This window comes from Nuphar pumila, chromosome 1 (genome assembly GCF_984573655.1).
Source record: "Nuphar pumila chromosome 1, dmNupPumi1.hap1.1, whole genome shotgun sequence".
In the NCBI taxonomy this organism is placed as follows: Eukaryota; Viridiplantae; Streptophyta; class Magnoliopsida; order Nymphaeales; family Nymphaeaceae; genus Nuphar; species Nuphar pumila.
Window position 1 is genome coordinate 153,582,807 of NC_143249.1, and position 17,616 is coordinate 153,600,422.

A 17,616-nucleotide genomic window follows, 5' to 3' on the forward strand; every position below is an offset into this window, starting at 1 on the left:
GGGCCTGACAGATCATACACAGGCTCAGCCTGGGTCTGTATGTGATCTGCCAGGGCCTGGCTGGCAGCCGAGCAACATCCTTCTGACTGTCAGCCATCTACAATATATATATATATATACTCAGCTAGCCAACTGAGCATGGCTTGACTGGTCTGCTGGCCAGCCACCACCCTGCACAGGCCTAGCCTGTGCAGGTCTGCAGATCTTGACAGGCCAGCCGAGCATGCCTCGGCTGGGCTGCTCTCAAGCCCTGTAACGACCAATAAAAAGAAACTAAAATACCCTCCCAATAGGAGGCTGCAAAAGAAGGTAAAGCATGAGCATATTTTTTTTGAGCCGGCTCAGCCGAGTCACTCGGCTGTGCCCCTGCGGCTTAACAGGCCTTGTCAGGGTGGCTGGGCTCGGTCCAGCTGAGCCTGTCAGACCTGTCAGATCATTGCCAGGTCTGGCCAGACCTGGCCAGCAGAGTCATGCTTGGCTGGTCTGGTCGGCCAGGCCTTCAGGTCCAAAACAGAGGGAGAGGGTCCATTAATGACCCAACTTCCTACTCTTTAAAACTATGTACGCACTGTGCATGGTTTTACAAATGAAAACATGTATTAACCAATGTGGGATTTACACCTGCATGATTTTACACATTTATTACCGAGATATGCATGTTTTAAGCCATGATCAGACAATGATCCTGAACACAAAAGTTTACAACACAGTTTACAACTTCAGAAATATAATATAAGCAACAAACTTAGCCAAGAATACTCATTCATAAGTGCATGCATAATCAATTTTCTCAATGGTATCACATTATGCACACTTTTGCTGAGCAGTACATAAGTACAATGTGGTTGCAACATTTATTACCAATGTATCTAACTAACCCATATCCAGATCCAGCCAAAGAATCGATATTCACAAGGAGAGTTCTAAAGGAACCACTCCTATGTCAAAAACAGTTTCCATTATAACATATATAGAAATCTTTTTTTTTTTTGGTCTGAGAGGATGGAAAAACCAAAACGCATCCATGGAAAGAGGATCCATGAATCCTCTTCCGCATATCTTAGGGTGATCACCTAGATCTACCCCTTTTTACCATGGTTTACACCAAGATATAGCATGAGAATCAAATCGGTATTTGATTTCTTACTTAGATCAAGAGAGGAGACCCATACCTTTGCGTGGATTGAGAAAAGAACAAGGTTGATGGTGGAAAATGGTTGGATGATAGAAGAAGATGGCCTTCTTCTTATTCTCCTTCCTCCTTCCTTCTTCTCTTTCTCTCCTCTTTTCCCTCTTTCTCTTTCTCTTTTTCCTTCTCTCCCCCTTTTTTTTTCTCTTGTGCAAAATGAATGAGAGAGGGGGTGACGCCCCCCTCCCCTCTTTTCTCCATCCCTCTCTAAGAGAGTTCCCTAGAGAAACCTCTCTCTCTCCTTGTTTCCTATTTTTTTTTTAAATTACTACCAAATGTCGACTTTTCAAAACAAACTTCCTATCCCTTTAAAACTCTTTCCTAACCTCTCTTAGGTAAGAATAGGACTCTTTTAGAGAGTCCCACTCAGCCTAAAAATAAAAATTCGGAAATGATATTAATTAATTAAAATTATCTAAAAACTTTCAAAAATAACCAAATTAACCCAAAACGCTTCTTAACTTTATTAAACCCCAAATTAAGGCTTTATATTGAATTTAAAGCTGGGAAAACGTTGGGCTTGGATTTGGGTTTGGATTCGGATCCAAGATCCAAACCTATACCCAAAACGAAAATGGATCAAGACCTAGATCAAATCCAGATTTAAGTAGGACCTAAATAGAACCCAAATCCATAAAAATTCAGATTCTAGGCCTTGGATCCAATCCGATCCAACTCCAGATCCATTTCGACAAACTGCTCAATTTTTAGAAAAATACAATTTTTGGGCAAACTGGAACTCAAAATCAAGAAAACAAAATATTGTTGCGCACAAAATTTCGAGATGCATCCAACGATATGTTACACGAATACTAAATTTTGAATTTCGCCTGAAAATAACCCGAATTTCGCTTGAATTTAAAGGTAAAAAATAAAACTCTTTCTCACGCTTCGATTGGCTCGTTACGACCTTGTCGATGAGACCTGGGCCAAGCCCGGACTCAAAGACATCAGTCTAAAAATCCTGCCTCAAACGATTTTTCTCCCGAACTTAGCCAAATTTTTAAAAATCTTCAAATTTAACTAAGTGTGAAAATACATGATATTGCAGGGAAGGCATGTGGGGGTGGCACATGTGAATTTTGCCACGCAAAGTTGAAATGATTTCGCCATCCCGGGTTATAGGTAGGTGCATAAGGGTCGTGCACCGGTTTGACGAAACCTTGAACAACATTCACTTACTCCTAAACGAATTCAGGATAGAGTGGTGCTACCAGACACTCAGAAACAAAGTGTGCAGGGCTAGCGCATAGTTCGCACACTTTTTCTACTTGATTCGATGAAGCTGGGTTGGCCAGTAATTGATCAACTTTCCTGGTCAACTGGTCCACTTTGATTTGTAGATCATGTTCGGACCCAACTTCATAAATCCCTCCCTTCTTAGGACCACTAGGAACATGTGCAATCCTATCAAGCCGCGAGGATATGGCATGGTGTATAGCATTTTCGCTCAATGTATCAAATAATATCCATGCCTCATTATCGCTCTTGAGCATGAATGTGCCCCCATACGAAAAATCAACCATTTGCCTATCATTCTCGGTCAAGCTATCATAAAAATACTGCACCAGCTGCCAACGGGGCATCTGGTGGTGGGGACACTTCCGGAGAAGATCTTTCATCTACTCTCAGATCTCATGGAATTGTTCTCCCTCAATTTGAGAGAAATTGGTAATGGCTTTACGAAACTGGTTTGCCTTACCAATTGAAAAATACTTCTTGAAGAACTAATGCTGCATGTGTTCCCAAGTGGTAATCTGAACAATATCGAAGGCCTTTAGCTAGTGCTTGGCTTCGTCCTTGAGGGAGAACGGGAACAACATCAACCTCAATGCGTCATCCTCAAAATTATTGATCCGCACGGTAGAGCAGATCTCGAGGAACTCATCGAGATGACGGTAAGGGTCTTCGCTGTTCAGGCAATAGAAAGATGGTAGCATTTGTATAATGCTAACTTTAATCTCAAACTGCAGTGCTCCTACAACGGATCTCGCAATGCAGGAGGCCGGAGTGTAAGCATTGAGAGTGAAATACTCCTTAAGAGGACGAGTCAACTGTTGATCCTGAGCCATGGGGCCGGATCGATGTACTCTCCTAATAAGGGACTCGGGGTCTTCGACTATCTCCGCAAGCTCGAGGTCAAGCGAGCGTCGGCCTTGCATGCACCTCAGGGTAGATCGGTGCAACAACCATCCTAAGTAAAAGACTTTCTACCTACCTAACGTGCAATGCGACCAAACCACATCAAACCACAAAGCAGGTAAAAGAAAAATAAAATAAGACTAAAAAACGGTAAATAAAAAAACACCACACTTGCACCCAACATATATTTTGCGAAAAGCAAACTATGGGCACGGTACCAATCGTGCATAGTCACCTCTAAGCTATGTCACAGGGACTCTTCAACTAGGTGTTGCACCCGCGTCTCACACCCACACCCGATGCGGTCAACCTGACCCTGGGTGTAGTCAATGCACTCAGGGTCATTTATGTCCAACTTTTAGACTTTATTATATATATATATATATATATATATATATATATATATATATATATATATATATATATATATATATATTTGCCGCACCCCCGCACCCAAGTTTTTTGAAAGTGCCGCACCCGCACCCATGTGACATAGCCTCTAAGGGTATCCTAATAGGTGGGCCGTGCAAGAAAGGTAAACTGGTATCTAGAGTGTGCAAACACGTGGTTTTAAGCCTAAGTACGGAAAGAAAACTAAACAATCCTAAATATGAAGCATGAATTAAACTAAACAACCTAAACAATAAACAAAAAGTAAACTAGCAACCTACAAAACGTAAACAAAGACTAACAATAAAGTGAATACTCGTATAATTCGCCGTTCTTCGACAACGACGCCAAAATTTGGTGTGAGTTTTATGAAAACAGTTTTTAAAACAATATTTTTAATAAAAACTAAGTGAAAGCCAGACACAAAAAATATAAAAACTGGCTTGCACGAGTGGTGGAGTCCGGGTTGATCTCAGGGAATGAAAAATACTTTGTATTCAACACACAATCTAAACTACGCTTTATTGCCTTGAAAATTGAAAATTTTAATTAACTAAATAAACAAGAGAGTGTTGCCCAACAAATAATTAAAGTGCCTTATTACAAACTCAATTGAATTAAATAAAGAAAATCCTAATCTAAAAAGAAAGGAAAATGATCTTCAGTGCTTGAGGCTTTTATAGTCTTGAGACTATATTTGCTTCCCTTTATCCTTCCCTCTGTGTACCCTTTGGTTACTAGGTTGAACACTTTTTGGTCTCTAAGGGCTCCCTGAGGGCACTTCTGAGAGCTTGAAGGGACCTTAGAGGGTACTTCGGGGGTACGAAAAGGGGATCACCGCACGTCCAAAAGCTTCCCTGCAAAACACAAAAACAAAATACAGCAGTACGAATGAAATTAAACAAGAATTGATTAGCTAATGACAAAAATAAATCAACAAGATTAAGAATTAAACTAACTAAAATAAACTAATAACATGAACTAACCTATGAACTACTTGTAACAACCTACCACTAAAAGACAAAATAACAAAACAACCTAACTAACTAAAACAACTTCAATCACCTCAACTAATGAATCAAACTCTGAAATAACCAACTAAAGTTTACATTAATGAATTGCTTGAAATAATTAAAATAAGCTAACTAATACTGAAACTACCTAAACAATTACTAATGCTAAAGAACGTAACTAATTAAGGAATAACGAGAGCCTAAACAAACAACAATTGGGAAGAACTAAACCAATGAATAATGAAAGCACTGCAAATCTGGAATAAACAAACACAACAATCAATAACTAAGTCAAACAATGACTAATGAAATCAATGACCAGAACATATAACTAATGAAATAAATCATTTAACTCATATTCTGCACCCCAAAAAAAATTTAACTATAAACTGTAGCTATGAACTAAGCATAACCAACTCAAACAATATAATATTACCTAATTATAATAAAAACAACTAAGTTAATTTCTAACTAACTACTATGCTACTGAATAAAACAAAACGCCAATGCAGCTGGAATCATAAAAACGTGATGAACAAAAACTATCAAAGATGTTGCTCTAAATAATAATAAAAAGACGCTGAACCTTCTTAACAAAAGAAAACGTTGTATGCAAATCTAGAAACGACGTTGGTATTGAATAAAAAAAAACTGAAGCTGAATGAATACTAAGCAAAATGCTGAAACTAAAGCCGATTGAGTAAAAAAAAATTAACATGCAAATTGACACAAGAAGACGCTGCACTATGCTTTCAATTTTTTTCTTTTTCTTTTAATCTAATAAACAATCTAACGAACTAAAACTAATCTAATATTTGATTAAACTTAATGGCAAGTATTGAACAACAAATAAAACAAAGAAGCAAGATCTAATTGACGCACAAAAAAAAATATTAATTCGGAAAACTATGCTAAAACCATCGATTTACCTTAATCAAGATTATTCAAGTCTTAGATCAAGAAACCGGCTAAGCTACTTAAAATGAAATCTATTTTTTTCTTTTTATTTTTCAGATGCACAACATGAATTAAACTATATTAACATGCAGATGATGCAATGATCTCATAAAACTACATGCGATGCTATGCATTATGCGATGCAAAACTAGATCTACGGTGAAACGAGAGAGGAAGAAGCAAACCATCACGGATCGCCTCCGACAGATTGAAATGAGAAGAGAAGGTGGCTAATCCCAGCTGAACATACGCCTCCCCGACGAAAAGAACGGTTGCCGACGACAGATTGGATGAGAAGAGAAAAAGAGAAAGAAGAAGAAGAAGAAGAAGAAGAGAGGGGGAGAAATCGACAATGATCGAAAACAAGGGAGAAAGAGAAGAGAGGGAGGGAGCAAAGGATGGCTTGAAGCTGCTGGAAAAAACAACTTATTTGCTGGAAAAAGAACTATTTATAAGCTATTCTAGGTCAAAACATGATTTTCAAAGAAGGTTCAAAATATTTTCGCAATTTCCCAAGAGGGTCTTCCTTAAAAACGTGTTTTTCAAAAGGTTTTTTTCCTAAAACTAATTAAAAATAATTAATTAAGTCCTAATCTAACTAATTTATAATGATGAAAACTCTAAAACTAATAAAAATATTGAAAAACGCAGGGCAAGCTTTGAAATACACGATTTTCTGGTAATTTCTTTTTCAATATGGTTTCTCGAAACTAACAATAAAAATGAGTTTTTAATGCGATTTTCGACTGGATCATGTATAAAATAAGATGAATAAAATGCAAAATATATGCATGATCAATAGACATGATATATAAATGTAACGCCATAAATTTTTCAACTTGAAATAACGTCAAATTTCAACCCAATTTTATTATTAGTTTTTTTGAAATGTAACATAGCGGAATTTGTTGGGGGTTTAAAGTTGGACAACTCTGGCGGGTTACAGAAATATAAAGTCTAAGCTAGACTAGATCCAATTCCTACTTGGATTTGGATCTAGGTCCGCATACAAAATAATCTCAATGGGACAAGTGCTTTCAAGAAGCATAACCATACATAACTTAATGATAAATCCGATATTTCCAAAATGAAGATAACATGTTCACAATGTAAAAGAAATAAAAATAACATCTCAGTCTAACTGAGATGAACAAAAGTTCCTAGGTTCGACAATGAGTAACAAAAACATGGCCCCCGACTTCACTACCACATCTCACAATCGCACCTATTTACTCATCACCTGCATTCTCATGAAACATGGTCAAATTCTTTTGAGCATGTAGAATAAACTACATATATAAAGTTTAAACAATGCCTGAACATTCATCAAATTATGATATCACAGCTTAACAGTTTAACACTATCATGATCTCATAAGCACAACGGTTAACATAATCATGATCTACCTTGAACAGAACTACTGAAACTATATATCTATACATTGATATGCCAACATAAGATTTGTTTTTCTTGATTACACCTCCAGGTACATGGAGAGTGAGTCACATAATCTGTTGAGGTCGCTACGGGTGTTGGTTATGCTATATGATTTGTTTGCCCGTAGTGTTTAACAGACCAGATCCCATCTCCAAGCGGGCAGTCGGTGACCGAGAGAAAAACCCGTAAGGTTCCAACATTTAACACAAATTGCAATCCAGACTATTTGCTGTAGTTGAGGTATATTCCATGGACAACCCCGACCTCCTTAACTTCGAGTGACCGGGGGCCCAAGGGACGCCATTGCTACCAAACGAGGTACGACATGTAAATGAATCTACATGCGATCAGGTCACTCGAAGCTCTACCGATCTATCTTCTCCAATAGACCATTAGTATAAATGGGTTACAAGTATTTCTTAATTAATATGATTGCCATTCTAAGTACTTCCTTTCATGAGGCAAACAACGCTTAGTAGTCTGAATACTTTCTTAGGGTAATAGTCATATGATAACACAGGTATGTACTCAACCCATTCACGCTACTCCGGTTCCTTTAGCCCATATGAGCGTCTCACCGATGAGAGCGAGATCAAACCAAGCTTGGTTGTATGCCTTTATAATGGTACGACCTTGCATACCTTATTGGTTCTTGACCCACCCAAGCTCATTCCAGAGCTATCAAGCATAAATATAACATAGCTCAAATGCGTAATTGTAACAATTGCGTAAATAAGTAAATCCGCACAAGTGTTCATCAATACTGGAAGGTTCCTTGAACCATGCGCTTTACACAAGAAACAATCGCGTGAACATGTATCACAAGTATTGCGCATTCATAACATAATAACTTCATGTTTCACATTCACACCATGCACTACTCATAGCATAATCAAAATATGTAGTTATAGCACACATCATTCATTGCATACATGCAGGCTATATATATATGTATATATATATATATATGTGTGTGTGTGTGTGTGTGTGTGTGTGTGCCAAAACCCAATTTACTCATTTGAGAGTACACATAAAAGTTCTGAATCGCATTTTCACACAAGTGTTGTCCATATAAGTGAATGCATATTATTGCACCATATATATATATATAAACATACATAAACATGTATATATTTCTTTCCTTTGAAATCAACATCATAAATATATATTTCTTTTTTTTATTATGGATATGAGTCAAAACAATATAGAATTATTACTAAAACCTAAACACAACATTTTAATCATAGGCATGGGTTAGAAAATGTTGAATCACCGTTAAGATTTGAAGAACATTTTTAACTATGGCAAAAGTTAAAAATGTCAAATCTCTTATGAAAATATCAAACACCACGTTTTTAACCATAGGCATGGGTTAGAAAATGTTGAATCACCCTTAAAATTTGAACATTTTAAACTATGGCAAGAGTTAAAAAATGTAGAATCTCTTATGGAAAATCCAAACACCACATTTTTAAACATAGGCATGAGTTAGAAAATATTGAATCACCCTTAAGATTTGAAGAACATTTTTAACTATGGCAAAAGTTAAAAATGTAGAATCCCTTATGGAAAATCCAAACACTACATTTTTAACTATAGGTATGGGTTAGAAAATGTTGAATCACCCTTGAGATTTGAAGAACAACAATTTTTAACTATGGAAAAAGTAAAAATGTGGAATCTCTTACGGAAAATCCAAATACCACGTTTTTAACCATAGGCATGAGTTAAAAAATGTTGAATCACCCTTAAAATTTGAAGAACAACATTTTTAACTATAGCAAAAGTTAAAAATGTCGAATCTCTTATGAAAAATCCAAACACTGCGATTTTAACCATAGACATGGGTTAGAAAAGGTTGAATCACCCTTAAAATTTGAACAACATTTTTAACTATGGCAAGAGTTAACGTAGAATCTCTTATGGAAAATCCAAACACCACGTTTTTAACCATAGGCATGGGTTAGAAAATGTTGAATCACCCTTAAGATTTGAAGAACAACATTTTTAACTATGTCCAAAGTTAAAAATATCGAATCTCTTATAAAAAATCTAAACACTACATTTTTTAACCATAGGCATGGGTTAAAAATGTAGTATTACCATTGAAAACTCAATAACACATTTTTAACCATGGCCAAGAGTTAAAAATGTAAATATCACTTACTAAAAATTCAAACACATCATTCTTAACCAGAGTTACCAGAAGCGCCCCTACTATAGGAGAAGCGCGCTTCCCCGATACGTGCTTCGGAAGCGCGAAACGCGGCGCTTCCGAAACGCGTGGGGAAGCGCACACTTATGACAGGAAGCGCATCCCCCTTTAATGGGGTACGCGTACCCCATTAAAGGGGGACGAGTAACACATTAGAGGGGTACGCGTACCCCATTAGAGGGTACGCGTACCCCATTAAAGGGGTACGCATTTTACCATTTTACCCTTTTTTTTAAAAGTTTTTTTTTTCTTTAAGGGTAAAATGGGAAATTTCAAAAAATTGTGAAATAAAAACTCGAAAGAGCGGCTTAGGGTTTTTTTTTTCACTCCTCTTTCGAGCCTCTCCTCCTCCCTCTCTCGCTCAGCCAATTTAGCAACCTTTTTCGGCTATATTCTCCGACGACCTTCTCCGGTGACCTCCGACATCCGACAATCAGTTGAGTGGTTGATTTTCTATCGATTTTTTGGTGATTTTTGGATATTGAGGTTTCTTATGTCCAGATTTGGTTTTTTGTTTAATGTAATCCAATCGGTGAGTGTTTGGGTCTCGGATGGATTGTATTTTGGTCGTTTTGATGTATACCATCAGACAAACGTGATTTGGGTTGATATTATTCATGTTTGGCTGAGTTCTCGTGATGCTTATGAAGTGGTACTAGAGGCGGTAACCTGGATTTGGCTTGATGAGCTTATCGGCATTGTGAGGTAAGTTCATCTCATTGTATTGATGGCTTGGATATCATGTATGATATTTGTGGTAGTATGGATGTGATATACTCAGTTTGGATGTGAACTTATTGTTAGTTCTCGCTTACTTTTGGTGCCTATAGTTGAGTATTCATATTCATATGAAGCTATAGGTATGATATTTTATTGGTGTTATCATGCCGAGTTTTAGATATATTCTGCATATTTTTTCTTGGTGTTCTATTTGTAGTTATACACTGCCGGTCCCAAGCCCGGATAAAGGAGGAGGGTTGCGGTAGGCCTGTGACAGCCAGCATAAAAACTTTGTCATATCCTATGAAAATGAACCAATATGAGAATTTCGTTGGGGCGTTCCCTACTGAGCGACGCGCTGTACTCTCTAGGCCCGGAGGCAGTGATAAATGTGCAAGGGTTGCTAGGTCGTCGCCCAGAAGCGACGCGTCACACCGGCGCCCGGGTGTGGTGTCAAATAGGCAAGGGTTCCCTCACTTTGTTGGACGGGTGGGGGTAAAGAAGTTAGTCCAAGACCATAAAATTAGGTTAGCCACTTGGAACATAGGGTCTTTAACTGGTAAGTTGGTAGAGTTAGTAGATGTTATGTGTAGGAGAAAGATTGATATTTTATGTCTTCAAGAGACCAAATGGGTAGGTGAGAAAGCTAAAGTGATAGAACCTTGGGGATATAAGATTTGGTATACAGGAATAAATAGGAATAGGAATGGAGTAGGGATTGTTATGAGTCGTCAGTTTATAGATAATGTAGTTGAGGTCCGTAGGAAGGGTGATAGAATTTTACTTATTAAATTAGTATTAGGTACGGATATTATTAATATTATTAGTGTTTATGCACCTCAAGTAGGTTTAGATGATTCCATTAAGCATCAATTTTGGGAAGATTTAGATGGAGTAGTACAAGAGACATCTTATGGAGAAAAGCTTTTCATCGGCGGTGACCTTAATGGACATGTAGGCATTAGTAGGGATGGATTTGAGAATATCCATGGAGGCTATGGTATAGGAGAAAGAAATGAAAGTGGAGAAAGGATTTTAGATTTTTGTTTGTCCTATGATATGATCTTAGCAAACACTTGGTTTAGGAAGAGGGAGTCTCACCTAGTAACATTTAAAAGTGGGGTTAATACGAGTCAGATAGATTTTTTCCTACTTAGAAAGAGAGATAGGGGTTGTTGCATCGATTGTAAGGTTATACCAGGAGAAAGTGTAGCTACACAACATAGAGTCTTAATTTTAGATCTTAGAATTAGACAATGCCGCAAAAGGGATAGACATAGGATAGATCCTAGAATTAAGTGGTGGGCACTGAAAGGAGCTAAACAAGGAATGTTTGTAGAGCAGGTAGTTAAGGAAGTTGATTGGTGTCTCGAGGAGGATTCAGAATCAATGTGGAATAAGATAGCGGGTGGTATGAGAAAAGTAGCTAAGGAGGTATTGGGTGAGTCTAAAGGCGGTGCACCACTAGGTAAGGATACATCATGGTGGAACGAGGATGTCAAATTAGCTATTAAGGTTAAAAGAGAGTGTTATAGAAATCTAAGTAAGAGTCGTGATAATGAGAATTTGGAGAAGTATATGATAGCAAAGAAGGAAGCTAAAAAAGTTGTTCGAAACGCGAGGGCTAAGGTATATAAGGAGGTTTATGACAAGTTGGATACCAAAGAAGGCGAGAAGGATATTTATAGGCTTGCAAAGATGAGAGATAGGAAATCGAAGGATTTGGGTATGGTTAGATGTATCAAAGATGAAACGCAAAGGGTTTTAGTCAAAGATGAGGAGATTAAGGAGAGATGGAAAGATTATTTTGATAAGCTATTTAATGATAGTCATGCTCAAGATCTTGGAGACTTCTCCATTCCTTTTCATGAGATAAATCGTGACTTCATGCGCAAGATTCAAAAGAAAGAAATTGCAGAGGCTTTGAAGAAAATGAAATCAAGAAGGGCAGTTGGCCCAGATGGTATACCTATCGAGGCTTGGAAATGCTTGGGAGAGAAAGGTTTAGAATGGTTGACAAATCTTTTTAACTTGATTTGGCGAACAAATAAGATGCCTAATGAGTGGAGGAAGAGTACTTTGGTGCCTTTATATAAGAATAAGGGTGATATACAAGATTGCACAAACTATCGTGGTATAAAATTCATGAGTCATACTATGAAACTTTGGGAGAGGGTGATTGAGTCTAGGTTGAGGAAGGTTGTCATGATATCGGAGAATCAATTTGGTTTTATGCCTGGAAGATCAACTATGGAAGCTATACATCTTCTTAGACAACTTATTGAAAGATATAGAGAGAGGAACAAAGATTTGCATATGGTTTTTATTGATTTAGAGAAGGCATACGATAGAGTACCTAGGGTCGTTCTCTGGTGGACAATGATGAAGAAAGGTGTTTCTCTCAAGTACATTAGTATAATTAAAGATATGTATGAAGGAGTAGTAACCAATGTCCGCACTTGTGGAGGGGTGACAACCAATTTCCCGATAACGGTTGGGTTACATCAAGGATCTGCTTTAAGCCCTTTCCTATTTGCGATAGTGATGGATGAGCTTACGAGATCAATTCAAGAAAATGTACCGTAGTGTATGTTGTTTGCTGATGATATTGTTTTGATTGATGAGTCTAGAGCTGGGGTTAATGCTAAGTTAGAATTATGGAGACAGACATTGGAAGCTAGAGGTTTTAAGTTGAGTAAGAGTAAGACTGAATATATGGAATGTCGGTTTAGTAAGCAACAAAGTAGTGATGGGAGTGTAGTGAAGCTTGGTGAGCAAGATATACCGGTGAATGATTATTTCAAATATTTGGGATCCATCATTCAAAAGTATGGAGAAATTGATGGAGATGTAAATCATAGGATAAAGGTTGGGTGGATGAAATGGAAAAGTGCTACTGGAGTGCTGTGCGATCGTAGAATGCCATTGCGGTTGAAGGGAAAGTTTTATAGGACGACTATTAGACCCGCTTTACTATATGGTACGGAATGTTGGGCTGCCAAGAGACATCATATTCAAAAAATGAGTGTAGCTGAGATGCGGATGCTTAGATGGATGTGTGGAAATACAATAAAAGATAAGATTCGGAACGAAGAGATACGTAAGAAGGTAGGTGTTGCACCCATTGAAAATAAGATGCGAGAGAATCGTTTACGGTGGTTTGGACATATTCGGCGAAGGCCTAATGATGCTCCAGTTAGAAGGTTGGAGAAATGGGAAAATATATTAGTTAAAAGAGGTCGGGGTAGGCCTAGGAAGACTTGGATGGAGATGATAGGAAAGGATATGAATGCTTTGAACCTCACCGAGGACATGGCGTTGGATAGAAATGATTGGAGGAAAAGGATTCATGTGGAAGACCCAAAATGAATTTCTTTTTTGGTTCATATCGCTGACCCCAATTGTTTTGGGATGAAGGCGTAGTTGTTGTTGTTTGTTGTTGTTGTTCTATTTGTGTGCAGGGACATTAACAACAAATACAATATCTCGAATCTCCAATGCTCAGCCAATTTTATAATGATGAACACTAAATTCATGTATATGATCTGGCAATCAATATAAAATAAAAAAAAACAATAAAAATTGGGAATCATATCCCAAAATCGCTTCCCTTTCGCTTCTCATTTGAATCCTATGTCGCTTCCTTTTTCGTTTCTTAGGTCGCTTCCGGTTCACTTCCTATATCACTTTCGAGACGCTTCCTAGGTCGCTTCCGAGACGCTTCCCGGTTCGCTCCTAAGTCGTCCCGCGCTTCTCGCTTCCTAAAATTTTAGAAGTACCTTGCTTCTCGCTTCCGCTTCCCGTATCGCTTTCCGCTCCCGCTTCCTCAACTGGCAACTCTGTTCTTAACCATACATAAAAAAAATACATTGTTATCATAAAACGACATTTAAGAACAATAATTTTTTTTAACATAAGCATGGGTTAAAATTGCAAGATTACCATAAATAATCTAAGAACATTTTTTTCACCATTAAGCATAAATTAAAAATACAATGTCATCATTAAAAATCTAAGAGCAACAATATAAACCATAATCATAAATTAAAAAGTGATACTACCACTAAGAGAATGAAGAGTATCAACAAGATTAAATGTCCATACTCATACCCGCATGTATTACATGAATACATGTGTGTAATGATAGAAAGACAAATAGAACAAGCATTGAACAACTCTAATGTGGAATGAAACTTACCCTTGATAGAAAAATTAACAATAAGAACAACTAAACACCAAAAACCACAAAAATGTGTAGGATGAAGTCCACAATGGTACCTCACCCTACACCTATGTGTATAGTGGTGGAGACCAAACCCGAATCCTCTAAGAAATTCCGTAGAGAGAGAGAGAGAGAGAGAGAGAGAGAGAGAGAGAGAGAGAGAGAGAGAGAGAGAGAGAGAGAGAGAGAGAGAGAGAGAGTTTTTGAAATCCAAGGAATGGGCCCTATCATTGCCTTAGGAGGGGTATTTATAGGGTGAAATGGGCTGAGATTAGATGTGTGGTGTAGCATACATGGGGGAGGATGGAGGGCTGGGATGAAATCTAGCCTCTACTCCCAAAACTCGATTTTTGGGCTGGACCATTTTTTACAAAATTCAAAATTTCTCTTTTCTAATTTCACAAAAAAAGAATGTTCCTTTTGTCCTTTCAAAAGATCTCATCTTCTTTGGGACAAAACTTGAGATTCTCACACATGGAATCACCTTGGGAGTGGCATGAGAGGAAGATCTTCTCATGCGTCCAAAGGTGTCTCTCCTCTCCATATGCACATGACATAGGGGAGGGCCCCACATGGGAAACTTGCCCCCCCTTGGTGGGCTAGTTGGTTCAATCCCAACTAGACCAACCAACCAAGTTTACTTTATTATATATATATATATATCGATTACATATTCATGTATTTAGTAATTTGCTTGAAATTCCTAAGTTAATTTCAATTCTATAATGGATCCCCAATTGGACTCGAATCCAAACCCAAACCCCAATGAATTTATTCATTCATTACAACAACAGTTTAATTAACTTACATAGTTGATTTTCATCTAGCTACCAATTTATTTGCAACTTAATAATCACATGAAATTGTCAGTTACTTAGACTCTTAATTTTAATTATTAATTAGGCACTAATTAACATTAATGCCTAAGTTAAACCCTAAATTTAGTTTTTCAAAACAAATCAAGCACTCTCATAAATTTAACAGTAGAAATGAAATATTCCGCACTAAACATCAAAATCCTTGTTTAGAATTACTGAAATTTTGTGGGTCTTACAATAAATAAGATGAAGCATTGTCTTGACAAGGAATACAGTTTCATTTTTTATCCCTCGAAACTAGAAGTCTATTCATTGACAAAAAGTTGTGATATGACAATGTATCCGTGTGAATGACTTGCTATTCACTTGTTACTGAGTCATAAGTAATAAGGTTATGTAGGAGAGATGGCTGAGTGGTTCAAAGCACACCATCGAAAATGTTACGTAGACTTTTATCTACCGAGGATTGAATCCCTCTCTCTTTCCGTAGCCTCTTCTAATTCACCAATGTTACCAACCGCATAATATATCAAATACCAATTGATACTCTTATTCTAATAAGAGTAAGACCTTCCTTTATGGAGATTTATTTTCTACTCCTAATTACTGTGTTATGGAAAAGGAAAAGCATGGAAAGATGTTTTTTTTAATGCTTATGAATGTGCCAGGACATTATTCATCTTGATGATTTTTCACTTCTTATCTCTTGGGGCATTATTGAATTTGTATTTTAATAATTGCAGGTCAAGCAATTTATGCAATAACTGTAAGCGTCCTGGACATTATGCTAAAGAGTGCCCAAATGTGTCTGTTTGCAACAACTGTGGCCTTCCTGGGTGATGCTGACATATGCCATTTGCTGTGTTTTTCCTTTTCCAACGTATATACTGGTTTGATCTGTATGTTTGCTAATTTAGTTTTATTTTATCTTGTTCAGGCACATTGCTTCTGAATGCAGTACCAAGTCTCTGTGTTGGAATTGTAGGGAGCCAGGTCATGTGGCTAGTGAGTGCCCTAATGAAGCCATCTGTCACACTTGTGGGAAAGTTGGTCACCTTGCTAGAGAGTGTTCGGCTCCAGCACTTCCACCTGGTGATCTGAGGCTCTGTAACAACTGTTACAAACAAGGTCATATTGCTGCTGACTGTACAAATGACAAGGCATGCAACAATTGCCGGAAGACAGGTCATCTTGCACGCGATTGTCCAAACGAGCCAGTTTGTAACTTGTGCAATGTTTCTGGGCATGTTGCCAGGCAGTGCCCTAAGGGGGAAATGATTGGAGAGCGCGGAGAGCGTGGTGTTGGCATAGGGCGGGGTGGTGGTTTCCGGGATGTAATCTGCAGGAACTGTAATCAAGTAGGCCATTTGAGCAGGGATTGCATGCCGCCCATGATGATCTGTCACAACTGTGGTGGCCGTGGGCATGTAGCATATGAATGTCCTTCAGGTAGGCTTAGTGATCGTGGACTACGCAGGTACTGATCATTGAAGACAAGCCTTTGAATGATTGAAAAGGTAAAGTTCAGAAACATGAAATAGGTGTGCTTGATATGAATTTACTATTTACATTTATGGTTGAAATGTGTTTGATTCTTATGCAGAATCTGCAGCATAAGGGGGGATATATTGATATCTATCAGGGATTGTGAGAACTACTTGGTTTCAGTTTCTGGGTTTCTCAGATGTACGACTGAGCACTCGACAAAATGACTCGTACTACGAGAACTACTTGGTTTCAGTTTGAAGGTTTTTTCATATAAATTTGGAACGCTGTAGATTTGAAATTTCTTGGTCTCCAAAATCAAGAGATTTCATCTGATATTTGGTTTTTTCAAGTCAGACAATTTGAATAAGTTGAATGATGTAGTGAATCTCACATGTCCAGGCATTAGCTTTGCTTATAAAAATTGCTTTAAATGTTTTGCTGGATGCACATTGGTTGCATAATACTTATGATTAACTCTTGTTCATGCGATCCCTTAGGAGGTTGTGTTTGATTTGCGGGATGCACACCTCCATGGTGTGCATCCCACGTTTGATTTGTGCTCCGCATGCTGTCCGGGTCAGGACAAACTGTGACCCATGCAATGTGTTGATAACGTCAGTGTGGGATGCACCAGTCACACACCTGGGGGTGTGACTGAAAAAACAGTGTTTGATCCACGTGGTGTTTGTCTGGTGTATCAAACGCAACATCGGTTTTGCTATCACTAACCCTAAAAAAGGGTGGGCCTTTCCTCTAGCCTGACGCATGGCGAAAAGTTTCTAATGCATCCAAGAATCAAAATTTTAGGGTGTGTTGCATGTTGAATCATATTTGCTGCAGTTTGTAAGTACGCTCTCTTTTTTTGGGTTGTTTTTCCTAAAACTAACCGCACAGATGTGATTTACATGTTTTTTTAGTGCTAATTAGCTATTAGATCGATTACGATACATAAGCAGGTTCTGTAAGGCTTCAAAAATCAATGGCCTACAATGTGCAGTACTTTCTTGAGTCATAAAATCTTGTTT

General features: G+C 37.8%; 1 protein-coding gene across 1 annotated transcript in view; it reads left to right on the forward strand.

The window, feature by feature from the left end:
* The window catches only part of LOC149849229 (uncharacterized), a 50,410-nt gene extending 33,372 nt beyond the window's left edge, over positions 1-17,038 (forward strand). The window contains exons 3-5 of the mRNA XM_089999027.1: positions 15,847-15,939; positions 16,041-16,620; positions 16,707-17,038. Coding sequence (XP_089855153.1) covers positions 15,847-15,939; positions 16,041-16,587 — 640 coding nt within the window. The 3' untranslated portion in view covers positions 16,588-16,620; positions 16,707-17,038. The remainder of the gene's footprint in view (positions 1-15,846; positions 15,940-16,040; positions 16,621-16,706) is intronic.
* Positions 17,039-17,616: the final 578 nt, after the last annotated feature.